This window comes from Bos indicus x Bos taurus, chromosome 1 (genome assembly GCF_003369695.1).
Source record: "Bos indicus x Bos taurus breed Angus x Brahman F1 hybrid chromosome 1, Bos_hybrid_MaternalHap_v2.0, whole genome shotgun sequence".
NCBI classification, from domain to species: Eukaryota; Metazoa; Chordata; class Mammalia; order Artiodactyla; family Bovidae; genus Bos; species Bos indicus x Bos taurus.
Genome location: NC_040076.1, coordinates 76713871 through 76741454, shown reverse-complemented (window position 1 = coordinate 76741454; position 27584 = coordinate 76713871). Strand labels below are relative to the sequence as shown.

The following is a 27584-nucleotide window of genomic DNA, read 5'->3' as shown; positions in this document are numbered from 1 at the left end:
TAGAGATTTTAGGGCAGGTTGGGGATGCTGCTGCTGCTGCTAAGTCGCTTCAGTCGTGTCCGACTCTGTGTAACCCCATAGATGGCAGCCCACCAGGCCCCACCATCCCTGGGATTCTCCAGGCAAGAATACTGCAGTGGGTTGCCATTTCCTCCTCCAATGCATGGAAGTGAAAAGTGAGTGAAGTCACCCAGTCGTGGCCGACTCTTAGCGACCCCATGGACTGCAGCCTACCAGGCTCCTCCATCCATACCTAAGGGTATATCTGGGGTTGGAAAGGAGACTGCAGAAATCTTACACCTGAGCCACACTCAAAAAGAAGGAAAAAAATAAAAAATCCATTACCAGATTTTACTAGGACCTACAGCAGGCTTTCAAATGTGGGAATATGGGGATGGCATGGAGTTTTTCCTGGACTTAGACACAGATCCACATAGAAAGTACTAGTTGATGAGGAGGAGAGACAGCTTGGTTTGCAGGACAGTGGCATCCAGAAAGAGCCTACACAGGGGTGGTGTCTACTTGGTACGATTGACAACCCAGCTTTTCTCTTCAGAGTTCTTATCAGCACTTAGGGATTTTATTTCCTCTCAAATTTCATGGGCCTGGACCCATCCAGGAGGATTTCAATTCTGTAGAAAGAGTGGAGATCTGACACATCTGAGTAATTTAAAGAGACTGACAATAATCTTCATCTCTCACCCTTAAGGTTAATGTCCCCATAGAGCTCCACAGAGAGCTCAATCTTATGTTTACTAGCCTGTCTCTGTATTATGTAAATTGCTTAAGAAGTGGTTACAACTAAGGCTGTATCAATCATTGATATTTTTAGATAATGAGTGAATAAGTTTCATCACTTGCTTTCCTAAAAAGTAGTTTTGGTAATGCGTGTGTGGTCATGTGCTCAATCCTACCCAACTCTTTGCAGCCCCATGGTCTGTAGTCCGACAGACTTCTCTGTCCATGGGATTTCCCAGGCATACTGAAGTGGGTTGCTATTTTCGCCTCCAAGGGATCTTCCTAGCCCAGAGATTGAAACTACATCTTCTGCATTTCCTTCATTGGCAGGCAGATTCTTTACCATTGAACCACCTGGTAATTATTACAAAAACAATAATGGATTTCTAGCTGTCTTTCACTCTGCCAACCTGTAGAAAACACAACAACTTAAGTTTTCACAGTGCTTTCCAGTTGACTACGTTATCACTTAGTCATTTATTGTAGTATGTCTCCTTTCTATGGATGAGAGAAATGAAGTTATCTCTCTTGACATTCTCTTCTATCATCACCCTTGATGAGGAAGAAGCACAGTTGGAGAGCAGTAGGTCATTCCAGTGGGTGGAGTTACTCAAATACTTGACAAGTGGCCCAGAGGCACCATAGCTATTTCCCAGGAATACATGGTAAGTTGGATCCTATCCTGAGCCATCTTGTCTTCCATGCAAGGCAATCTTGAAATAAATGATTAAAAAAAATAATAAACTGACTAAAGATTTATATTAAAAACAATTTATTGAAAAAGAGTAATGCTTTATACAAATTCCCATTACAAACCCCTGAAATATCTATCCGTTTCCAAGTAGGGTAGTAGAGTACAAAAATATCAAAGTCAGACAGATTCTGGTGTCACAATTCTGTTGCCCATTTTGTACTATGGATATCTTTTCAGAGTTTACCAACTAGTAATCACATGTATTAATACTTGCCCATCAGTAGGATCTATGAAGGTAGCTGAGATTCTTTGAATTACACATTTTAGGAGCACAGACTTTCAGGTTTGGAAGACACACTAAAATTTACTAGGTTCAAGTACTATGATTCAATCCTTTGGATAACTTCCTCTAGGTGGTTTCACTATGAGTTATATTTCTAAACTACCTATCCTAGCCATGTTAGCTGCCAGCTAGTAGCAATACCTCTGATGACATCACTTAACCAATATCCATCTTGTATACCCTTACAAGTTATTAAAACTCAAAAAATCTTCCATTCTTTGGTCAACACTTAAACTTCCGTTTTACCCATTACATCTGCAAACTTGTTCTAGGTCAAGTCTGCACTCCTGAAAGGAGAAAATCTTAGCCACACAAAAAGCATCAGGCCACCTTGATCAAAGAAAACTAAGACTTCCTTAAAGTTTTTTTCACTTAGCAAGCTGAAATTCATTTGTCTCCTCACTTATGAGGTTGGTTAAGACAGGAAATCAATTTCTTAAAATTTCTCTTTTCAGTCATTTGAAAAATAGTCTAAAATCTATGTGCTTAAATTCTTTAATTCTTTCCCCCAGTACAATACTTTTCATCTTACAAAATCACATTTACGTGTATCCTGTCTCACTGGATCCCCTCAATAGCCCTGTGAGGTAGGCAGGTCAGGCATTACAATCCTCTCTTTAGAAATGAAGCAATAAATCTAGGGCAACCTGTGCCTTGCCCAAACTCACACTGTAATTGATAGCACCAAGACTCATCAAGTCTCCAGACACGGAAGTCAACACCCTTTCCATTACAACATCTTGCTGAAGTGAAGGAGTTATTTTCCACAAACTGGAAAACTAAGAGCAATTGTTAAAATGGAACAGAGTGCCAACAAAATGGTGGCCACAGCTGAAAGGAAGGTACAGGCCTGAGGAGAGAGGAAGGTGCCTAACCACGAGAAGGCCTGTGTGTAGGTTTGGTTCAACGACTTCTTAACAGCCAATTTAGCAAACAGAAACACTACTTAGGCATATTTCATGTTCAAAGAATGAGCATAATATCAACTAATTAATACTTATACCACTCTACCAGCTGGTTAAGTATCATTATCTCAATTTGACAGATGGGAAAAGAGGAGAAAGATTAAGTGACTTGCCTATAAGCTACAGAGAGAATATTTGTCATCAGAGTATCACTATAGAAATTCGAGTACTTCATTCAAACAGTCTGTTCCTCTCTGGGAAGAGGTAAGCTATACAAGAAAACAATACAGTTAAGGAAGGGGACAAGAATAAGGTAGTTTGGGAGGGCATATAACTGAATAAGTAGCTCAAAAAATTTAATCAATAGAATTGTGTTACAATACTTGGAAAAGCAGCACACAGTTCCTCAATGGGGCAAATATTTTCAAAGCAAATAAGTGTGTTACAGGTCAGGGTACAGGAGGCGTATGGGAAGGTCAACAGGAACATGTCATCTAGTCACACACAGAAAGATTTGCTCCCAAAGCTCTGGTCTGCAAGAGACTCTTATTGACTTCAGGAATTAAACTATAGGCATATAAAATGTGTTATCAGATTCAAGAGTTAAGCTCAACCTCACAAAAAACAAAGGCATGAAGAATGACTGAATGCTGAAAAAGCAAGTGCTAAAAGATCATGGTAATAAAAAAATATGATACAAACATTTAAAGAGGGCACATGTGAAGAACTGAAATAATTCATACTTGGTAAAGCAGGTCAGGTCTTCTGTGAAAGACACTAAAAGCTGATGAAGGAGGGTAAATGATATTTGACCTATTATGTATGTGTACATAAAGAAAGAAGAATTTGAAAAATAGCAAATAAATGACTTAATCAAGAATTAATTTTTTTTTCACTTTTTAGATACATTTTAAGAATGCTGGTACCAATACAATGAGAATAAGAATTCTTACTAATTTTTTTATAGAAAAAACATGTTTATGTACATATCTATATATATTTAAGGAATGCTATCTCCCCTCATTTGAGATGATTACTCAGTGGGAAGCAGTAATACAAATGGAAAAGGCTTCCCTTCTGTATTGAGGAAAGGAGATAAGGCTAAGTCATTTTTAGCAATGGATATTTAAAAAAAATATGTTTTTTGTTGTAATACCACAGTTCAGACTACAAGAGTCAAAAGCTAAGATCTTAATGTCAATGCCAGTATTTCAATGTCCATTTCTTGTTGGTTCCAACAGGATTGTCAGCTTTCGCTTCTATGTCACACATAGTCTTTCCCACTGGAAGGTGCTGGCTTGGGATAGGGCCTGGGTGTTGGGTAAGATGTTGTTTTCCGGGGACAGGAGCAGCACAGCAGGGCACCTCCCAGAAGGCAGAGAGAAGCAGCAGCCCAGCCAATGAAGAGAGCCTGACCAAATTCATACCTAAAAAAAAAAAGGTGATTCATTTGCTTAATCAATGAACCATTGGAAACTTCTCTAATTAATTAAAGAATGAAATCAATATCACACTCAGATTGTTTTCCACTGGGAAAAAATCCCCTGTGATCCCTTTAAGTTTTATGAAGTACTTTAAGGTTTGTGAACACACACACGAGAACATTCACATTGCAGTTGTTGACAATTTGCAACAGTAGATCAGGCAATTTGGCATGTAACACCAGGTTAATTACGCAAATATTTCCAAAGACTTTTCCATGTGTAGGAGACTTTTAAAGTATGCTACATACCTTAAAAGTCAGGTTTGGAATATGGTTCCTAGGCTAAAACAACAAGTCATGCTATCACCAAGTAACAACAGTATTCTATAAAAAATAAAACAAAAAAAAACTACCAGAGTGTTTTGGAGACTATTAGACTTTTCAACAGTTAACCCCTGATAAACACTGAAATCTGATCTATGGTTTTGCAGAAAAAACTCCTAAACAACCCATAGATTGTTCTAGATTAAGTTGATGCAGGTGGATGTATTAAGCCATACTTCTGGGAGAAGATCTGTGACCGACGGTCGACAATAAGGAAAGAGAAGGGTCAGATCTAGAATGATAAGGTCTGAGTTTGAATCCTGATGCAAACTCTCAGCTGCTGAATTGTGGGTCATGAACTCAATGTGTCAACCTCAGAGGCTGCTTCTCTTAAAGCCCAATGATCCCATCTTCCTCACTGTACTGCTTTTAGGATCATGTGAGACGATGTAAGTAAGTATACAGTGCCTGGCAATTTATAAAGTGCTTTCATATCCATTACTGGTAAACTTTTAGCCTATTGACCTCCAGCAGTTTCTGTCCCTACTTTGTAGTCTTACGGGATAGGTTCCAACAACATCCTGGCAGTATGTGTTTTCTTATACATGAGTGACTATAAACAAAGAAGCACACCTTATCTCTCCACCACTAGCATTTTTCATCCATTCATCTTAGCACTCAACAAACAATAATTACATCTTAACATCCCAACTCTGAATATAGTTATTAGGCTTTAAAGAAGTGAACACAGTGACACAAAGAGCCTTGTCTCTGATCAAAGGGTGTCATTACATGAGAGCCAAGTGTCAGCTCTTTAACTTCCCAAACTTGCAATATTAAGAAGGATGATCTTTCTAAAATTATTTTATGGACGTGATGAAACACAAAATTTCATAGTGGTAACTCATCCTTTTCATAAATAAAATTGTTTTTTCCATAAATAAAATTGTTAGGAATGAAGTTTCTGTTAAAGGTTATTAACCTCTATAATAGAACTGTTTTTTTGATCAATCATAAACTGTGTTTAGTTACAAATAATCACAATTAAGTGTTGTATCAGAATATACTTCAAAAGTGAAATTTCAAATCTATTGGTGTCTTTATTAATATTAAAAAAATTAAAAAATATGAAAAAAGGTCTAGCATACATTTGGAAAGTATACACCTTTTCTACTTTGAGGTTTATTTTGTCATCAATACATGCGATTAAAGTAATTATCAAACTATTTTTAACATGTCACAGGCCATTCAAGTTATTTTCAATTTTGGCAAAAATTCAATAAAATGCTGGATAGCAAGTCTGGGAAGTTACCATAGTAACTGGTCTTTGCAGAACATAAAAGGGTATTTTCTCAGAGAATAAACAATTTTATATGTGACTATCATTACCTGGCATTGACCGGGGTCATGGGGTCATAGAATTCTTGAACAATTCTATTGCCATACCATGCTGTGGCAACTAAAATAGCCAGACCTATGGAAATTCAAAACAAAAGACTGTTAATCACCATGAAACACTGAGCATAAATGCATGGCTCATTAAATTTATAAGTATTTTACAAGAATAAAATTTCATCAATAATGCTGACATTTTAAATTTAGTCCATTTTAATTCAGATGACATTAATTTAGGATGAACAGAGGTTCAAACATGATTTTGTATAAGTGTTCTCTTAAGACAGACAAAAATACTAGGTTGGAGTTAGGCACTTGACTGTTCATGTCATCTTATTCACTTACAGTTTAAGGTCCCTGGCACAAATAACATTCTTTTGGAAACATTCAGGAGATTCATGTCATTTAAGATCTCTTTAATATAGATTGTTATAAATTAGTGTGCTAGACTACTTTTGATAAAACCAAAGTCCTTATTAGTAAAGCTTACAAAAGGGAAGATGAAAACTCCTCTACATTCTTCTTGGCCAAAATGCAAAATTCACATTTCTGAAGGATCAAAATGAATGTAAATAGCTAGATAGCAGGAACACACTGGACCTGGATCAGAGTACACCAATCACCTAAATCCCTACACCCCTATTGGCCAGATGTTCCAGGTCTTGCCATGAGATTCACTGAGGTGCCACATCAGATCAATGTATGCAGCACACTCTCAATTTCTCATGCCTCTCACATTTCAGTGCCTGTGTGCATGCTCAGTCTTTGTCTGGATTGTAGCCTGCCAGGTTCCTCTATCCATGGGATTTTCCAGGCAAGAATACTGGCGTGGGTTGCCATTTCCTTCTCTAGGAGATCTTCTAGACCCAGTAATTGAACCCACATTTCCTGTATTAGCAGGTGGATTCTCTACCATTGAGACACCTGGGAAACCCCACAGAAACCACTTAGTCAAAATAATCTACTGTATCATTTATTAAAATAAGTATATAGTACCTCAATCTTTTTATCCAAAGAACTTAAATAATTTCTTTTTATAGTCTGGGCTTAGGGGGCACTAGTGTTAAGGAAAACGCCTGCCAATGCAGGAGATGTAAGAGACACAGGTTTCGATCCCTAGGTCAGGAAGAACCCCTGGAGGAGGGCATGGCAACCCACTCCAGTATTCTTGCCTGAAGAATCCCAGGGACAGAGGAGCCTGGCAAGTTATAGTATATAGGGTCGCTATAGGGTTGCAAAGAGACACAACTGAAGTGACTTAGCACACAGTCAGTCTAAAAATTCATCAATTTAGACAGATTAATATTTCTATGCTACACCCACTGCCCTCTTCCTCCTACAAAAAAAGTGGTCCAACCTAATTGCCTCTAATACTTGAAAGAAAACACTGTTGCTTTTGGCTGCTCAGTAGAAAATATGAATACTCTGGAACTTGGCAACCCTCACTCCTAGGGAGTCTGTGAGACTGCACAGTGGTGGACAGGAGTAACTAGAAGATTAGCAGAGGACAGGTTCTACTCAGTAAGTGTGTTCTTAGCCTTTGGTGTAAAACCTAAGTGTTGGGAATAAAATGCTCTGCAGTAGTAATTTGAATAGTCTGTAACCAAATGTTTAGTAAAGCCACAGGCATTCTTCCTTCATTGTTCATGAAATCCACATACTTTTCTTAAAGAGAAAATGAGGAAAAAATCTAATTCTAGTTTTTCCTAGTGGTAGACTATACTACTAATGTCATTTCCAAAAACAATAGACTCCCATATATAGTTTATGTAATAGTCTTATTGTTGCTGTTTAGTCTTTAAGTCATGTCTAACTCTTTGTGACCCCATGGACGATAGCTTGCCGAGCTCCCCTGTCCATGGGATTTCCCAGGCAAGAATACTGGAGTGGGTTTCCATTTCCTTCTCCAGGCAATCTTCCCATCCCAGGGATCAAATCCATATCTCCTGCATTGGCAAGCAGATTCTTTATAGTTGAGCCATCAGGAAAGCATATGTAATAGTCTATTTCAAAACAATAGACACCTACTATATATGACATATAATAGTCTATTATTTTATATACACACACAATTTTATATGCACACATTATCTTATTTAATATTAACTTTATTATAAGACTTTACAAATGAACTGTCATGTCCTGTTCTGGCTCTCATTTTCTCAAAGGTCACATAATAAGATTTGAATAAAGCAATAAATACATATTTATTTTCTATGGAGAATGTAACCTCACTCTTTTATCAAGGTTTTTATTCCAAGACTTTTCTGTATTATTTTCTTTTTTTAACTCATTTTTTCTCATTTCCTACCATTCCAACATTCCACCTGAACTCCAAATGCCCTTTCTCCTCATTGATCTATGGGTAAAACCTGTTCATTCCAGAATCAGTACTGCTTACATGGAATAATGTCCTCCACTTCCTCCAATAATCCCAGCCCTATTCATTCCATTCATTTATTCCTGTATGATTATACCTTCTTCATGTTCTCTCTCACCATTCCCCATCTTTCCCATGTAGTATCAGTAGAGACACCACAGAAATTTTCTGAATTACACAGAATTGGTTCTCAGTATTTGCTAGATAGAAAAAAATCTCTCCCTTCACTTAAGGAGACTGTTTCTAATGAATCACTTGGCACCTGAAACCTCAGGGAATAGACCTATCCGCTGTGAATGTAGATCTCAGATTTTTATGCAGTTCCCATTTGAGAAAGTGAAAGTCAACTGGGTTTAAAGTTTCTATGTCTTCATATTTTAAAGGAACTGAATTCAATTGATTCAAGAGCAATAAAGCCAACGTGATCTAAGGAAGCCAAAAACTAGACCTTAAAAAACATCAGAAAGAGTTTAATAAGGTCTAAGAGGGACAGGGCCTCTCTTACCTGAAATAAGAAAGATCACGCCCCCAAAGACAGCCATCCGCATCTTCTGTGCCTCGTCGTCTTCCATGCACTTCATACACTTCATGCCAACGGTGGCCACAAAGATGGCTATTAGTCCCAGCAGGATGCCAATCACCATCAAGGCACGGGTTGCTTGCAAAGTGCCTGACAAAAAACATTTTAGAACATGTAACAATCATGCCTAGACCAACAAGAGAAGAGTTGTAGAAGACCACGTATATTTCAATGTTGTATGGAAGACAGAAAACAACCAGGAGTCAGGAGACCCCAGTTCCAGTGATGCCTTTGCAGGAAACCCACACAGTTTCTCCTCCGGAAAAACAACTATCTGGCTGAATGATGAATAAGAATTCCTCCAGCTCTAACAGTTTATGTTTTCAACATTAAATTCAAAATCCTCTGAAAAATAATTAATGATTTGGTTGAATAGGCTTATAACACATTGTTAATTCTTACTACTGGAGAATTTTAATTCTGAAATAACAATCATACATTATCCTTAATGTTAAACCATTTATACTTTAAACGGTTTACAATATATCTTGGTAGCAGTCAACAGCTTTACACTCCAGTCATCAAGCTGGGGAAAATCTGGGTGGGTGAATTTGGAAGACAAGAAATGAATTTCTCATAGATTGTCTTGGCTGGATAAGCAACACATAAATCCAGTAATGGGGGTGGGGTGGGAGATCTGAAAACCATTTTCTCAGAACAAAACATAATAGCCTTTGAGATGTTATTTTGGAACACAGTAGGTTTATATTCAGAAATATCACTGGTGTTTAAAACCATTTAAATTACTATGTTGTAAAATGGCTGACAATTCAATGTAGCACTTCTTAGGATTCCACTAATTTTCTAATTTCTTGTTCTTGTCATTGGTATACTAAGTCATGATCAAATATATAGGGTTAGGTTTGAGATATGCCAGTAAATATATTAAAGAGTAAAAGCGTGTTGCCATCCCTATGGCATAAATTCTCAAAGAAATTCTCAAAAAAATCTGAGGCACAGATTCTCAAAGAAAAGTGAGTTGTAACTACACTGGTTAGATGAGTTTAACTTTAGATTTATTTCCACCATCAAATAAAGATCATTATCTCTTTGACAGTGTTAACATATGACAAGTCTTTATGCAAATATAAAAAATATTTACATTGTAATAACAAAGTGTGCTATTTTATGGGTAAGCCAGTTACTATTCTTTGGGACCATGTTTTTATTATGTAAAGTATGAATGATGATATCTGTAACCAAGAAGTTGGAACAATTGACTTCCTAATGGTCTCAAAACTAGATGACATGATAGAAAGGTTTTATATCTCAGTATCTAATTTAGACTTAGGCTCAGTGTCAGTATTTTTAGGGTTGAGAATTTAGGCTAAAAATCATAATTAATGGTAAAGATTTCTAAAACATCAATTTATTTAAATTTGTTAATATTTCCATCCTTGCCATAGTCAGGCAATCTATGATAAAATCATAGTAACCTCTTTCTGAAAGTATTAAAGACATTTTTTGACTGTATATGAGAGATATTTGGGAAGCCAAGATAAATTTTTACTTGATTTAATTACAAAGCAAACCAAAGGCATTCTCATGCTCCCCTCATTGATTCACTTCCCCATAAATGCATGTGGGCAAGTGTGCACCCAACTTATACACTTATTTGAAGATTGAAGGTTGGCACACGAATTTCTGAATCAAAACATGTTTCATGGATCATGGGTTACCAGGAACTATCAGTTCAATTCAGTTGAGTCGCTCAGTCGTGTCTGACTCTTTGTGACCCCATGAACCACAGCATGCCAGGCCTCCTTGTCCATCACCAACTCCTGGACTCCACCCAAACTCATGTCCATCGAGTCAGTGATGCCATCCAGCCATCTCATCCTCTGTTGTCCCCTTCTCCTCCTGCTGTCAATCTTTCCCAGCATCAGGGTCTTTTCAAATGAGTTAGCTCTTCACATCAGGGGGCCAAAGTATTGGAGTTTCAACTTCAGCATCAGCCCTTCCAAAGAACACCCAGGACTGATCTCCTTTAGGATGGACTGGTTGGATCTCCTTGCTGTCCAACGGACTCTCAAGAGTCTTCTCCAACACCACAGTTCAAAACCATCAATTCTTCAGTGCTCAGCTTTCTTTATAGTCCAACTCTCACATCCATGACTACTGGAAAACCATAGCCTTGACTATATGGACCTTTGTTGGCAAAGTAATGTCTCTGCTTTTTAATATGCTGTCTAGGTTGGTCATAACTTTCCTTCCAAAGAGGTAAGCGTCTTTTAATTTCATGGCTGCAATCACCATCTGCAGTGATTTTGGAGCTCCGAAAAATAAATTCTGACACTGTTTCCACTGTTTTCCCATCTATTTCCCATGAAGTGATGGGACCAGATGCCACAATCTTCATTTTCTGAATGTTGAGCTTTAAGCCAACTTTTTACTTGTCTCTTTCACTTTCATCAAGAGGCTTTTTAGTTCCCTTTCACTTTCTGCCATAAGGGTGGTGTCATCTGCATATCTGAGGTTATTGATATTTCTCCTGGCAATCTTGATTCCAGCTTGTGCTTCCTCCAGCCCAGCGTTTCTCATGATGTACTCTGCTTATAAGTTAAATAAGCAAGGTGACAATATACAGCCTTGACGTACTCCTTTCCCTATTTGAAACCCGTCTGTTGTTTCATGTCCAGGAACTATAGCTGCTTATAAGATTATTGTGAAACCTCCCTTGGAATCACAAACGACACTCTGGTATGAAGAGAAAAGTACCAAGGACTCCATAATTATGGTGTGTCCTTCCTTCTGGTTTGCCAACAGTTTTGCAAAGGCAATCATGCTCAGAAGGAAAATAAAAAATAAAATAAATAGCCTCTTCTACATAAATAACCTCTTCTACAGAAACAGAGATTTCTTATCGGGTCCTAAGTGCCACTCAGAAAGAAAGCATTTCAGTCAAAGGAACACTGGAAAAGGAGATGCTGAAAGTCACAGAGATGATTCACGTGGAGGACAGGGTGACCACTCATCCATTTTGGCTGACTCTCTAGGTTTTAAAACTACAAGTCCTGCCTTCTGAGACGGTCTTCAATCCTGGCAAACTGGGAAAGCTAGCCACTATTGGAGGATGTTTGGATGTGGAAAGTAAAATGAAAAGGGTTAGCAAGGTAAGCAGAAGGCATTTATCAAGTACGATTTTGCAAGCTAGGGAAAGGGTTTTGGAGTTTATTCTAAATGTGAGCAGAAGCCATTTAGTGTCTTAAAGGAGGAATGAAAAGATTTTTTACCCTGTCTTCCTCTGACAGGGTAAAAAATATGTATAGCGTTTTACTTCTCTCAACTACCTTTTGCTCTGTCTGTCTATTAAGCTCAATTTTCCAACCTTTATTCACCACTTTGGTTGCTTTCTCTGATGTCTAAGTTTTCTACTTTGAGTTGTAGGGCTTCAAACCAGATCCAGCTTCTATAACCGTTCTGATCTTTACTTCATGTATAAACAGCAGGCCACCAGCCCAGCAGGTCTGAGCGCTTGGATCACAAGGTACTCTTCACGAGGAGTCTGCTGGGCCTCAAGCTCCTGAGTCAGGCCTGCATAAAACCACCCAGGCAGAGAGCGTACGTGGATCAACCACTTCAGGGCTCCACCTGCACTCGCCTGGGATTATCTCGTTTTCACAGTCTTCATCTCGGAGTCTGTTCTCCTTTCAGTTCTCAAAGAAAACACATTTAATTCACACCCCATTTATTCTTTCCACTACTTTACAAAATTTCTAAGGGGAAAGGAACAGATATTTTGTTCTGTGTGCTACAAACCCTAGTAAGTCTTATAGTATAAAGAATTATATGCATAATGCACAAAAATAATGGAGAAAATGGGGGAAAACCTATACTCAGGAATCATATAAACCATATATTGCAAGGAGATCATATTTCATTTTAAAAAATCTGATAAAAAGCAATACTGTTATTTTGTGAAGCAGTATTTTTTCATTTACGTCTTGACATCCACTGGCTTAGGAGATGTCTGTATTTTACAATACTAGATGGGCATCAAACACATAATCTCATCTTGCATCACTGGAGATATTTGGATGAATTCTTAACTATAGTGATATGTGGGGAGAAATGTAAACATAGGGAAAAAAGGCTGAGAATCATAACAGCATCAAAACTCACTAGTTGGGCACATGTAATGGTGGATTACAAGTCAAAGTAAGCAAGTGTTACAAGTTATGAGGGTTTTACATGCAGATAGAATCTAAATTGCACAGTTTTAAGCTGGAACCAGATGAATCCTTCAAATTAACATTTTATAGAAGTCTTTTAAGTCAGAGAGCTAAAATATGTAATTGTGGGCTCCTTGATAACTTGGCCAAATATTTGTTCATATTTCTATTCAAAGCACTTAACAGTACCTCGCAAGCTTCATGGATTATTCAATCTGGGATCAATTAATTTAAATTTTAATATGTCTTTATCTTTTAAAAATTAATATATAATAGGTAAAAATACCTTTTGTGTTAAGCTTAATTTTTGAAATAACACTGAGAAACACCTCTTAGAAAGCCTCAAGATACTAAAATCTTGCTACATAAAGCCAGATCTAGTTTAGATTATTAAAAGCTAGAAATTCACCTACAGAGAAAAAAAATCATACTTTTTGTTTAACCGAATCTAATTTTAAAAAATTTTCTAAATTATGCATCTAATGAGCTTCCAAGATGAAGTTTTTTTTCTGGTGGAACAATGACCAGCAGGGCAGAGAAGTTGAGAAATATTTGAAAGCTACCAAATATTTTAGGCCAGAGAGATAAAGTCTTGAACTATTAACTCTGAGTTGACCTGAGTGGCTCCAGTCTGAAGCAAGTATGTTTCTTTCTGGCCCATTAAATTTGCCTCTACAATATTATTACCACCGATTAAAGCTGTCTTTGGAGAAAATGGTTAGCGAACATTCAAAAAGGTACACTATTTATTGTTCCTCATAATTATTCAGCAGTACATGGAGAAGGCGGTCTTTTAATTACACTTAGCTAGACTGATAATCTTGAGATTAAAGACTCCCTAAGGAGTTCTTAACACTTGCAACCTGAAAGTATAATTTGAAAACATACTTACAAAGATCTCTACTTACGAGACAAGAAATGAGTTAGAAGTTACTGATCTACTACAGTGAGGTTAATCTACATAAGCGTAGAAAGACAAGCAGAGACAAGTCAGTGGAATTTTTTTTTTTTTTTCTAAAGCATTTCTAAAGTCTTACTACACAAGCAGCAGAACTTCTTTAAATACCTGGCATTGTTCATGCTATTTACTAGCCATATTACTATATTATTACCCTATTATATGTCATAAATAAAGAAGATTTTAATTATATCTCTATCTTCATGCAGTCCCTCTTTGTATCAAGTTGCTTAACAAGTATGAAGTAGATAAACTGACCACTGGGTGACTAGAACAAAAATCCTCTTTTCTCTTCTGCAATTAAATGAACTCATCACAGACTGTTACAGAGCTATACTCCCATGACATCTTCACTTATTAAATTGTTCACTTTTAGTCAAGTTCAAAGTTTCTCAAGAGTCTTCACTGTTAGCATTTCCATTTGATTGATGTATGAACTGGTGGCCACTGGGTGTGCCTTCAAGACTCCAGCACAGTCAATAACTGTGGTCTGGGATAAGGCAGGACTTAACCACTTTTCAGGATGTTCCAAACATTTTTGCTATCTTTGTTTCTTAAGAGAAATTGTCTCATGATTAAATGTACACTTCTCTGTTAATTCTGTGCCACTTAGTCATCACTCCAATCAAGGAAGCCTAAACTCTGCCACTTGCCTATGTCCTTTGCATCACTGAAATTGGTAACAAAGACTGTTGGCACTGAAAGGAATCAACACTTGCACATTATCCATCATCTTAGCTGCATTTCTAGGAACAAGGATAGGGCCCGGCTCATGCTGGTTGAATGGATGAATGACTCATGTATTCATCTCCCTGTTCTGCCCCACTCTGCCCTACTTTACAAGTAGGGAAACTACAGTCCAGAGGGATCAAGTGGCTCACCATTATAAACATGGCTAGTTAGGGTAGAACCAGGGTCAGAACTGAGTATTCAAGTTTGCATTTGGGTTTTGACTTTCATCATTCCAAAAATCAGAACTAATTCTCAAAACAGATCTGAACACAAATGGCCCCTTAAACACCAGTGGTTCAGCAGGCCTAATGCAGTCTAGAGAAGTGTAAGGAGGTGCCCTCATCTCTGCCTCTGCATCAAAGACCGTCCAAGTCAGTGATTTTATTATTTGATTGAGTCTGACATCATGGTGAGAGTTCTGGGAAACTTCACCAACAACCAATACTCATTAAAGCACACCTACACACATGTGGATTCACGTAAAGCAAGTTGAACAGGCCAGAGGAGCTTGTAAACAAATTACAGAATCCTAAGTTTAGATGAGACTTACAGAGAGTCTAGCCTAACCTCCCATTTGTCTGGGACTTGGATTTTCCCTACAGCATTCCTTCAAAATACTTATTTATTCCTCTGCCTGCACACCTCCCACCATGCAACCTCCTGGGGCAACCCAATCTTTGGACAGCTCTAGCTATTAAAGTCAAGCCAGGAGAAGCAATTAACTAAGCACATGAAATAGGAACTAGCTTGCCAAAAGTTTGAAAAATGAATCAAAACAAGGCAAGACATACAGTTTAATCAAGAAAATCAACTCTATCTGGCACTCTCTTTTGCATATTCCAACTATCAGTCATCAGTGTCAATAAACATCCATTCTTGGATGGAAGTGAAACTGTCTTAGCCATGGTAAAACCACAATCCATGGTGTATTGTTTGCTTACCCAGGAAATTCCCCAGTTACATTTTCATAAACTGCTTTGCAAGAACCATCTAAAGAAGCCTTGCTGTATCTCACTTTTGACATTGCCTTAAGTACACTGTATCCCTTTAGACACTGCCATGAGCTCTTTGCAGCTGACACTAGTTAGAGAAGGGGAACCAGGGATTTTTAACACATCTAGTGCTATAACCTTTATAAATCCCAGAATCTGAGCTGTAAATTGCCAAGTGGGCTCCACTGGCAAAGAGAACAAACTACAATTTTAAGAAACTTCTAAGTTTTTCACCTAAAAGCACTTTGTGGAGTGCAACTTGTTTCAAGGAACACTAGTTATAGGTACAGATAAGCCTGTTCACCTCTGAATATCACAGTACTAAACCAAAAACAGCCAGTGAATCACCTCCCAGGTCTCTACATCAGGTGGGCGTGAGCACAACTGTCCAGGTGGAGAACAGAGACAGGTAGGTTCTCTGGGCTCCATCCAAAGGCATCTAGTGAGTCACTGGCAGGTTGGGAAGTATACCTGTGAGTCAAGGCTTTCTCTTCTGGGAGCCAGTTTTGAGAGAAAGGCCTCAGCCCCACCTTTGATAAACTCTGGCATTAACCAAAAGGAAAATAGGAACTGACATGGAGTTAAAAAAAAAAAAAAATTCATCAGAAAGCAATCTCCAAAATTGGTAGAGGAAAGGTAGTGTTCATATCTTCCATCATAGCTTTAAAAATCATAACAGTTATGATAACTAGGTATAAATGAAAATAAAACATTTTAACACATCATCATGTGTAGGGATAACCTATTTCAGTATTTACAACATGGATTGATCTGATTTCATTTGGCTGCTTAAGGAAGGTAAAGGAAAGTCTATTTGCACACGTTGAAAATGAACTACTAGTACTTCCCTGGTGGTCCAGTGGCCAAGACTCTGCACTCCCGGTGCAGGGGAGCCAGGTTCGATTCCTGGTCAGGGAACTAGATTCCACATGCCACAAGTAAAAGATCCAAGATGCCCCCAAAAAGATCGAAGATCCTGAGTGACACAACTGAGACCCAGGGAAGCTGAATAAATATAATTTGAAAGATACTTAAAAATAAGAAAATGAATCATTTTGATCAGAGGAATCAGAGATCTATCTGGAATTGTCCTTAGAACCATCTCCATCTGGCAGTGCTTCAATTTGACATGCCAAATGCCATACAATTCCTTACACGTATTTATCCATCCATGAGGAGATTCAATGATTATATAAAGTCATATACTTAATGTACTCCTTATATTTGGCATAAAAGAATCCTAATATGGGAACTCTGAAAAGCTGAAATGGCAACACTAAAAACCGCCATGTGTACACTAAGTCACAAATTCCACAGGTACTCGAGAGTTTTAAACAGATTTGGAACAGAGTGAACAACTCTAAAGGGCATGGCTTTTGACGAAACCACACACAGGAGGTGGACAAAGCAACTGAATACACTTGAGCAATGACTTGAACACTGCTTACTGTCAGCACACAAAGGGGACTGGTGGGCAGGCTTGTTTGTCTAGGCAAAGGCTAAGGAAGCTTTTATTCAAGTTAGTTCAAGTGCATGACAGACACAAGTTCAGGACAACTAATGTCATATCTCAAGGAAGCTACTCTGGCCATGAATTGTTATTACCTAAGTAAGCAGGAATTTAATGAATTTCTGACAAAACTCAGAAGTTTTTGTTTTAAAAAACAATAAAAGAAAAAATCCATCCAGTCGCTCTTCCCTCCTCCATATCTAGGACTATTTCTCTCTACATAATCCTGTCCAAACTTATGAAAGAAAGAAGCCAGCATTCGTTACATAGAAATTCCTCTGTGGAAGACAGAAACTCAGAGAAGACCCGCCCTCTCTCTCCTGACCTCTGCATTCATCAGCTGTATCTCCTTAGTGGCTTCATTTTCTCCTTTATCTAATGAAGGGAGATAATTTTGAACTTCTCTTTCTTCTCATCCTTTTTCTACCTGCCACCCACCTTCACTTTCCAAAATAAGACTATACAATCCACCTCCTCTGAAGACTCCTGGTCTGAGAGCTAAACCTTCTGGGGAATCTTAAGAGACTTACTTCTTCAAGGAGTCTTTGGAGGGAAAGACTTCCTCACACTTGTTTAGTCCCTCAGTCGTATCTGAGAGTCTGCAGCCTCATGGACTGTAGCCTGCCAGGCTCCTCTGTCTATGGGACTCTCCAGGCAAGAATACTGGAGTGGGTTGCCATTTCCTTCTCCAGGGGATCTTCCTGACCCAGGGATAGAACCCAGGTCTCCTGCACTGCAGGCGGATTCTTTACCACTGAGCCACTGGGGAAGCCCCCTTCACACTAACTGGATCTCAGAAGTCAAAAGAATCAGAGGATTCAAACTCAAGTGTGAGAAGACACTAGGTTGAGACAGTCTATGTAGGAATCTGATTTCTTCTCATGATAATTCATAGTAAAGATAGAGAAAAAAGCTATATCTAATAACTGGCATTATCTATTTAATTTTACAAACTGGAGAGGCTTTCAGGCTCCAAACTTTTCAAGGCACATCATTTTCTTGTCCTAACCCTACAGTTCTTCAATTTTCACAGAATCTGAGAATGTCCAGGAAAGGCCTAAGAGCTCAAAATCGAGTTTGGCTCCCACTCGCTCAGTTGCCACCCCACTCATGGGTATGTAAGATGAAACTCACACCTTGAGAAGAGTGTCACCTAGGGAGTTGGAGGAAAAATTAGAGCTTAGGTCTGGTTGTCCCTTTTCCCAAACCAGGGTTCTCTCTGCTACCTTATGGCGGGGCACATGATCAGCAGACTTGATCCACTGAAGGTTGACAGACATGTAACCATACAACAGAACCGTTTAATAGCTACTACTCCAAAAGGGAGCCATTTGGGGTTGGGTCCCTGTAGCTCTGACAGTAAGGAATCTGCCGGCAATGAAGGAGACCCGGGTTCGATCTCTGGGTAGGGAAGATCCCCTGGAGGAGGAAATGGCGACGCTATCCAGTATTCTTGCCTGGAGAAGCCCATGGACAGAGGAGCCTAGCGGGGCGACAGTCTGTGGGGTTGCAAAGAGTCGGACACGACTGAACGATTAACATTATACCACCCTGAGTCACAACTGGGGAGTGGGGAAGGCACTCACTGTTCAGATTCAGCAAGGAGTCGAAGACTTTGCACTGGATCTGCCCGGTGCTCTGCGACACGCAGGACATCCACAGCCCCTCATAGATGGCCTGGGCCGTCACGATGTTGTCACTAGCATAGGAGTAAACTTTCCACTGGGGCAGCGCCGTGCTGACGATGGAGCCGATCCAGCCCAGAAACGCCAGGATGAAGCCCAGCAGCTGCAACCCCGCGTTGGCCATGACTCGCTCGGGCGCCCGCGCTGGCTCAGGGGCAGCAGGTGCACAAGGCGGAGTTTGCAGGTGCGCACCCGGGACTCCCGGGCGTGACGGAGCCTAGCGGAAGAAGTTATTTCAGGGACTCCTGCTCCCTGCGCTGACGTCGGAGAAGCTCTGGGACCGGGTCCGGGTCCGGGTCCGGGTCCGGGTCTTGGTCGGCGCTGCGGTTCGGAGGCGAGAAGCTGAGGCTGCTCCCGAACCGCGACTGAGATGCAGACCCGCTGGGCGCCGCGATTTAAAGCAGCTCCGCCCCCGGCCTGACCCGGCCGCCGCGCAGCGCCCTCTGGCGGTTTCCGGGCAGGTTGCTGGAAAACGAGAGGGAGCGCGGGAGCCCGCGATAGGGCCCGAACTCTGGGGGGAAGGTCCTGCCAGCCAAGTAGGGACGACTCGAGGAGGATCAGGTACGCATAGTGTCCCGGTGCTGCTCGTTTCCTGTCTTTTCTCCTCTTGCCTTTTCCTCTGTGAGTCTTCCCAGGCTTTCCGTTCATTCAATCCACATTTATCCAAAAATGACTACGTATGTCTAAACACTAAAAGATGCCAAGATGAAAAATTAAGACCTCAAGGGACGCACAGTTTCATTTTCGACTTTTCCCCCGCTGATTAAAAGACATTTCTATGGCTCTCCACCCCTCTAACCTCCCTCACACACTTTCCTCCCTTTCCGTTCAGCCTCCTCCCCATTTCCCTTTCCTCCCAATGCCCTTTCTTCCCTTCGAAATCTCTTTTAGAATCATAAAAGAAATGTTGATATCTTATTTATTAGGAAACTGAGACTCAGAAAGGAAACGTGAGATCCGTAAGACCATACAGCAAGTTGATAGCATATGCAGTACTCTGGTTCTCAGCCCACTCTGCCCAACTACATCTCAGCTTGACCGAAATATATGTCCTTTGAGCTTCCCTGGTGGCACAGCGGTAAAAAAAAAAGTCTGCCTACCAATGCAGGAAAGGCAAGAGGCACGGGTTCAGTCCCTGGGTCTGGAAGATCCCCTGGAGAAGGAAATGGCAACTCACTCTGGCATTCTTGCTTGGAAAGTTGTATGGACAGAGGAGCTGAGTGGGTTACAATCTATGGGGTCTCAAGAAGTACCTCAGTGAGTAGGACTTGACTGAGCACACACACCCATCCTTATGGAAATACAGCCTACCCTCCCCTACCCCTACACTTGTACACACCCACACCCACACCCAGCCTACCTTCCACCATTCCTACACTTGAACACACACACACACACATCATCATCATCATCATCACCCTCTTTCTCACAGCACTTTGTCTTAGAGCAGTGATTCATTCTCAGAGGGACCTGGCCACCCAGACCCACTGCCCCTCCAAAGGGTGTTTCTCAGATGTTATTCATCAGAGGTGACAGCATCTAAAAAGTCCCCCCAAGTAGAAAGAGACCTGTCCTGGGATTAGAAGTCCAAGTTCTGGCTTTTGCAGTGTGACTGGCTGTGGCCAACACCTCAGATTTTAGCTTATTCAGCCTTTAGTTTTGCTCTGTGGGTCTCTAAAGCTTCCTTCTTTGTAGTTACTCAGAAGTGTACCTCAGATGCTGTGGTTTGGAATAATTAAAATGTTTTCCCAACCTCTTTGTGTGTGTGGTGCCAGTGTGGTGGGAGGAGAAGTTTTATGGTTTTAATAAAAACAGAAGCACCTCCCAGGCAGAAATAAACTTGCAAAAGGGAAAACAAGATATGTTTCAATATTTCCTATGGAAACTGCCAGTTTATAGTAAAGAGGGAGTTAAAAATTTTTTTCATAGTGTGAATGAGAGGGGTGAAGAGAACTCTGCCACTTGGGGGAATGTTGGTGGTGCATGCTATGCATGTGTGAGGTGAGACAGAATATGAGGATCTCTGCACCTTCTGCTCAATTTTGCTGTGAGACTAAAACTACACTTTTAAAAAATATATAAAAAAGCAAAAAACCCCAAGCACCACCACCCTCATTTCCACCTGGCTATCGTCAGATACCTTAGGAAGGTTTAAATCCAAAGGACAAGTCTGCATGGAGATTTAAGGACTAGCAATGAAGAGGGTAGACTTCCTTGGTGGCTTAGTAGTAAAGAATCCTCGTGCAATGTAGGAGATGCAGGTTTGATCCCTGGGTCAGGCAGATCCCCTGGAAAAGGAAATGGCAACCCATTACAGTATTCTTGCCTGGTAAGTCACATGGACAGAGGAGCTTGGTAGGCTACAGTCCATGGGGGTCTCGATGAATTGGACACAATTTAGCAACTAAACCACCGCCACCACCAATGAAAGGGGTAACGCATAAGCTAGATGAAGAGATTTAATTTGGGATAAGCAGGAATTAAGCAAGTGGTGTCCTTTCTTATCTGAAAGCCTCCTCAGACCCTGGGAAGGCTCTCAGGCTGCTCTGTAGGGCAGGACCACATCCAGGCTAAGTCCTCAGAGTCTGGGCCCACAGTTATTAATTCTTTCTATACCTAGATGAATGTTCTGTAGGGTCCTGTGAGACATATCAATCACATTTTATTTATTTATGTGTTAAGGACTGTTAAGCTCAGGGGAGGTTCTCAGACTTTGCTTAGGACTACACCACCATCATGTGAATCAAATAGTCTTATCTTTTTGTTCCAGTCAATTCAGAATTAAGACTATTAAATTTTTGTCTTTGTTTTTTAGATTAGAGTAATAAAGACATGATTTTAATTCAGTGAGTGTATTTGTGCACAGGCCTTTTAATGTACATTAGGACCTGTTTTTATCAACCAACAGTTGTCAGGAATTAGAGGGATGAACTCAGTGGCCACTGTGGCCCCATGTTTTTTGTTTTTTTAGTCCAGGTCTGTGTGAGACTGATTACTTCATGCCCACAGCATATTTGTGAGGCTGTGGTTGATGCTGTTTACTCCACTGTGATCCATGGCATCTCTGGCATATCTAGTCCTGTCTAGTTTTTTGTCCTTCCCTCAGAGCAGATAGATGAGATAATGGCTCACCAGAAATCCATCAACTTAAAGAGGAAAAACAACTTACAGACATTGGTTTTTAAATATGAAGTATAAACAGAGGTTTATATATACCATCTCCTATGTGAGGTGACCATTCAGGTATGACCTAAATCAAATTGCTTATGACTATACAGTAGAAGTGAGAAATAGGTTTAAGGGACTAGATCTGATAGACAGAGTGCCTGATGAACTATGGACAGAGGTTCGTGACACTGTACAGGAGACAGGGAGCAAGACTATCCCCAAAAAAAGAAATGCAAAAAAGCAAAATGAGTGTCTGAGGAGGCCTTACAAATAGCTGTGAAAAGAAGGGAAGTGAAAAGCAAAGGAGAAAAGGAAAGATATACCCATTTGAATATAGAGTTCCAAACAGCAAGAGATAAGAAAGCCTTTCTCAGGGATCAGTGCAAAGAAATAGAGGAAAACAATAGAATGGGAAAGACTAGAGATCTCTTCAAGAAAATTAGAGATCAGTTCACTTCAGTTCAGGTTTCCCTGGTGACTCAGAGGGTAAAGCGTCTGCCTGCAATGCAGGAGACCTGGGTTTGATCCCTGGGTCGGGAAGATCCCCTGGAGAAGGAAATGGCAACCCACTCCAGTATTCTTGCCTGGAGAATCCCATGGACGGAGGAGCCTGGTGGGCTACAGTCCACGGGGTCGAAAAGAGTCTGACAAGACTGAACGACTTCACTTTCACTTTCACCTTGCAGTTCAGTTTAGTCACTCAGTCCTGTCCGACTCTTTGTGACCCCATGAATCGCAGCACGCCAGGCCTCCCTGTCCATCACCAATTCCTGGAGTTCACTCAGACTCACATCCATCGAGTCAGGGATGCCATCCAGCCATCTCATCCCCTTCTCCTCCTGACCCAATCCCTCCCAGCACCAGAGTCTTTTCCAGGGAGTCAACTCTTCATGAAGTGGCCAAAGTACTGGAGTTTCAGCTTTAGCATCATTCCTTCTAAAGAAATCCCAGGGCTGATCTCCTTCAGAATGGACTGGTTGGATCTCCTTGCAGTCCAAGGGACTCTCAAGAGTATTCTCCAACACCACAGTTCAAAAGCATCAATTCTTCAGTGCTCAGCTTTCTTCACAGTCCAACTCTCACATCCATAGATGACCACTGGAAAAATAATAGCCTTGACTGGACAGACCTTTGATGGCAAAGTAATATCTCTGCTTTTCAATATGCTGTCTAGGTTGGTCATAACTTTTCTTCCAAGGAGTAAGCATCTTTTAATTTCATGGCTGCAGTCACCATCTGCAGTGATTTTGGAGCCCCCCAAAATAAAGTCTGACCCTGTTTCCACTGTTTCCCCATCTATTTACCATGAAGTGATGGGACCAGATGCCGTGATCTTCGTTTTCTGAATGTTGAGCTTTAAGCCAACTTTTACACTCTCCTCTTTCACTTTCATCAAGAGACTTTTTAGTTCCTCTTCACTTTCTGCCATAAGGGTGGTGTCATGTGCATATCTGAGGTTATTGATATTTCTCTCAGCAATCTTGATTCCAGCTTGTGCTTCTTCCAGCCCAGCTTTTCTCATGATGTACTCTGCATATGGTGACAGATATACAGCCTTGTGACAATATACAGCCTTGACGTACTCCTTTTCCTATTCGGAACCAGTCTGTTGTTCCATGTCCAGTGCTAACTGTTGCTTCCTGACCTGCATATAGGTTTCTCAAGAGGCAGGTCAGGTGGTCTGGTATTTCCATCTCTTTCAGAATTTTCCATAGTTTATTGTGATCCACACAGTCAAAGGCTTTGGCATACTCAATAAAACAAAAATAGATGTTTTTCTGGAACTCTCTTGCTTTTTCGATGATCCAGCAGATGTTGGCAATTTCATCTCTCATTCCTCTGCCTTTTCTAAAACCAGCTTGAACATCTGGAAGTTCACGGTTCACATATTGCTGAAGCCTGGCTTAGAGAATTTTGAGCATTACTTTACTAGTGTGTGAGATGAGTGCAATTGTGTGGTAGTTTGAGCATTCTTTGGCATTTCCTTTCTTTGGGATTGGAATGAAAACTGACCTTTTCCAGTCCTGTGGCCACTGCTGAGTTCTCCAAATTTGCTGGCATATTGAGTGCAGCACTTTCACAGCATCATCTTTCAGGATTTGGAATAGCTCAACTGGAATTCCCTCACCTCCACTAGCTTTGTTCATGGTGATGCTTTCTAAGGCCCACTTGACTTCACATTCCAGGATGTCTGGCTCTTGGTGAGTAATCACACCATTGTGATTATCTGGGTCGTGAAGATCTTTTTTGTACAGTTTTGTGTATTACTGCCACCTCTTCTTAATATCTTCTGCTTCTGTTAGGTCCCTCCCATTTCTGTCCTTTATCGAGCCCATCTTTGCATGAAATGTTCCCTTGGTATCTCTGATTTTCTTGAAGAGATCTCTAGTCTTTCCCATTCTGTTGTTTTCCTCTATTTCTTTGCAGTGATAGCTGAGGAAGGCTTTCTTATCTCTCCTTGCTATTCCTTGGAACTCTGCATTCAGATGCTTATATCTTTCCTTTTCTCCTTTGCTTTTTGCTTCACTTCCTTTCACAGCTATTTGTAAGGCCTCCTCAGACAACCATTTTGCTTTTCTGCACTTCTTTTCCATGGGGATGGTCTTGATGCCTATCTCCTGTACAATGTCATGAACCTCCATCCATAGTTCATCTGGCACTCTATCTATCAGATCTAGTCCCTTAAATCTATTTCTCACTTCCACTGTATAATCATAAGGGATTTGATTTAGGTCATACCTGAATGGTCTAGTGGTTTTCCCTACTTTCTTCAATTTAACTCTGGATTTGGCCATAAGGAGTTCATGATCTGAGCCACAGTCAGCTCCTGGTCTTGTTTTTGTTGACTGTATAGAGCTTCTCCATCTTTGGCTGCAAAGAATATAATCAGTCTGATTTCAGTGTTGACCATCTGGTGATGTCCATGTGTAGAGTCTTCTCTTGTGTTGTTGGAAGAGGGTGTTTGCTATGACCAATGCCCTTTCTTGGCAAAACTCTATTAGTCTGTGCCCTGCTTCATTCCGTATTCCAAGGCCAAATTTGCCTGTTACTCCAGGTGTTTCTTGACTTCCTACTTTTGCATTCCCATCCCCTATAATTAAAAGGACGTCTTTTTTGGGTGTTAGTTCTAAAAGGTCTTGTAGGTCTTCACAGCGGTACTGGTTGGGGCATAGACTTGGATTACTATGATATTGAATGGTTTGCCTTGGAAATGAACAGAGATCATTATTTCATTTTTGAGATTGCATCCAAGTACTGCATTTTGGACTCTTTTGTTGACCACGATGGCTTCTCCATTTCTTCTGAGGGATTCCTGCCCACAGTAGTAGATATAATGGTCATCTGAGTTAAATTCACCCATTCCAGTCCATTTTAGTTCGCTGATTCCTAGAATGTCGACATTCACTCTTGCCATCTCCTGTTTGACCACTTCCAATTTGCCTTGATTCATGGACCTGACATTCCAGGTTCCTATGCAATATTTCTCTTTACAGCATCAGACCTTGCTTTTTATCACCAGTCACATCCACAGCTGGGTATTGTTTTTGCTTTGGCTCCATCACTTCATTCTTTCTGTAGTTATTTCTCTACTGATCTCCAGTAGCACCTACTGACCTGGGGAGTTCCTCTTTCAGTATCCTATCATTTTGCCTTTTATACTGTTCATGGGGTTCTCAAGGCAAGAATACTGAAGAGGTTTGCCATTCCCTTCTCCAGTGGACCACATTCTGTCAGCCCTCTCCAACATGACTCGCCCGTCTTAGGTGGCCCCACGGCATGGCTTAGTTTCATTGAGTTAGACAAGGCTGTGGTCCTGGTGTGATTATATTGACTAGTTTTCTGTGATTATGGTTTCAGTGTGTCTGCACTCTGATGCCCTCTTGCAACACCTACTGTCTTACTTGAGTAAATTAGAGATACCAAGGGAATATTTCATGCAAAGATGGGCTCAATATAGGACAGAAATGGTAGGGACCTAACAGAAGCAGAAGATATTAATAAGAGGTGGCAGTAATACACAGAACTGTACAAAAAAGACCTTCACGACCCAGATAATCACAATGGTGTGATTACTCACCTAGAGCCACACATCCTGGAATGCAAAGTCAATTGGGCCTTAGAAAGCATCACTACAAAAAAAGCTAGTGGAGGTGAGGGAATTCCAGTTGAGCTATTCCAAATCCTGAAAGATGATGCTGTGAAAGTGCTGCACTCAATATGCCAGCAAATTTGGGAAACTCAGCAGTGGCCACAGGCCTGGAAAAGGTCAGTTTTCATTCCAATCCCAAAGAAAGGCAATGCCAAAGAATGCTCAAACTACCACACAATTGCACTCATCTCACACGCTAGTAAAGTAATGCTCAAAATTCTCTAAGCCAGGCTTCAGCAATATGTGAACCGTGAACTTCCAGATGTTCAAGCTGGTTTTAGAAAAGGCAGAGGAACGAGAGATGAAATTGCCAACATCCGCTGGATCATTGAAAAAGCAAGAGAGTTCCAGAAAAGGATCTATTTCTGCTTTATTGACTATGGCAAAGCCTTTGACTGTGTGCATCACAATAAACTGTGGAAAATTCTTCAAGAGATGGGAATACCAGACCACCTGATCTGCCTCTTGAGAAACCTATATGCAGGTCAGGAAGCAACAGTTAGCACTGGACATGGAACAACAGACTGGTTCCAAATAGGAAAAGGAGTACGTCAAGGCTGTATATTGTCACCCTGCTTATTTCACTTATATGCAGAGTACATCATGAGAAAAGCTGGGCTGGAAGAAGCACAAGCTGGAATCAAGATTGCCGGGAGAAATATCAGTAATCTCAGATAGGCAGATGACACCACCCTTATGGCAGAAAGTGAAGAAGAACTAAAGAGTCTCTTGATGAAAGTGAAAGAGGAGAGTGAAGAAGTTGGCTGAAAGCTCAACATTCAGAAAATGAAGATCACGGCATCTGGTCCCATCACTTCATGGGAAATAGATGGGGAAACAGTGTAAACAGTGTCAGATTTTATTTTTTGTGGCCCCAAAATCATTGCAGATTGTGATTGCAGCCATGTAATTAAAAGACGCTTACTCCTTGGAAGGAAAGTTATGACCAACCTAGACAGCACATTAAAAAGCAGAGACATTACTTTGCTGACAAAGGTCCATCTAGTCAAGGCTATGGTTTTTCCAGTGGTCATGTATGAATGTGAGAGTTGGACTATAAAGAAAGCTGAGTGCATAAGAATTGGTGTTTTTCAACTGTGGTGTTGGAGAATACTCTTGAGAGTCCCTTGGACTGCAAGGAGATCCAACCAGTCCATCCTAAAGGAGATCAGTCCTGGGTGCTCATTGGAAGGATTGATGTTGAAGTTGAAACTCCAATACTTTGGCCACCTGATGCGAAGAACTGACTCATTTTAGAAGACCCTGATATTGGGAAAGATTGAGGGCAGGAAGAGAAGGGGACGACAGAGGATGAGATGGTTGGATGGCATCACCAACTCGATGGACATTGTTTTGGGTGGAGTCCAGGAGTTGGTGATGGACAGGGAAGCCTGGCGTGCTGCGGTTCATGGGGTCACAAAGAGTTGGACACGAC

The 27584-nt window shown here is 40.6% G+C and overlaps 1 protein-coding gene across 1 annotated transcript; it reads right to left on the bottom strand.

The window, feature by feature from the left end:
* Positions 1 to 1493: 1493 nt before the first annotated feature.
* On the bottom strand, positions 1494 to 19199 carry CLDN1 (claudin 1). Its single transcript, XM_027538401.1, has 4 exons — positions 18733 to 19199; positions 8708 to 8872; positions 5817 to 5901; positions 1494 to 4107 (listed from the first exon to the last, which is right to left on the bottom strand). Exons 1-4 carry the CDS (start codon positions 18953 to 18955, stop codon positions 3945 to 3947), a joined length of 636 nt encoding a protein of 211 aa, XP_027394202.1. The 5' UTR covers positions 18956 to 19199; the 3' UTR covers positions 1494 to 3944.
* Positions 19200 to 27584: the final 8385 nt, after the last annotated feature.

What these genes read in the sequence shown, in the direction of transcription:
- CLDN1 (XM_027538401.1), bottom strand. Translation starts at nt 18,955, where the DNA reads ATGGCCAACGCGGGGTTGCAGCTGCTGGGCTTCATCCTGGCGTTTCTG. An exon ending in CTCCTTGCTGAATCTGAACA is followed by an intron (nt 8,873 to 18,732) that starts GTGAGTGCCTTC and finishes GTTTTTTGTCAG; the next exon opens with GCACTTTGCAAGCAACCCGT. An exon ending in ATGACCCCGGTCAATGCCAG is followed by an intron (nt 4,108 to 5,816) that starts GTAATGATAGTC and finishes TTTTTTTTTTAG; the next exon opens with GTATGAATTTGGTCAGGCTC.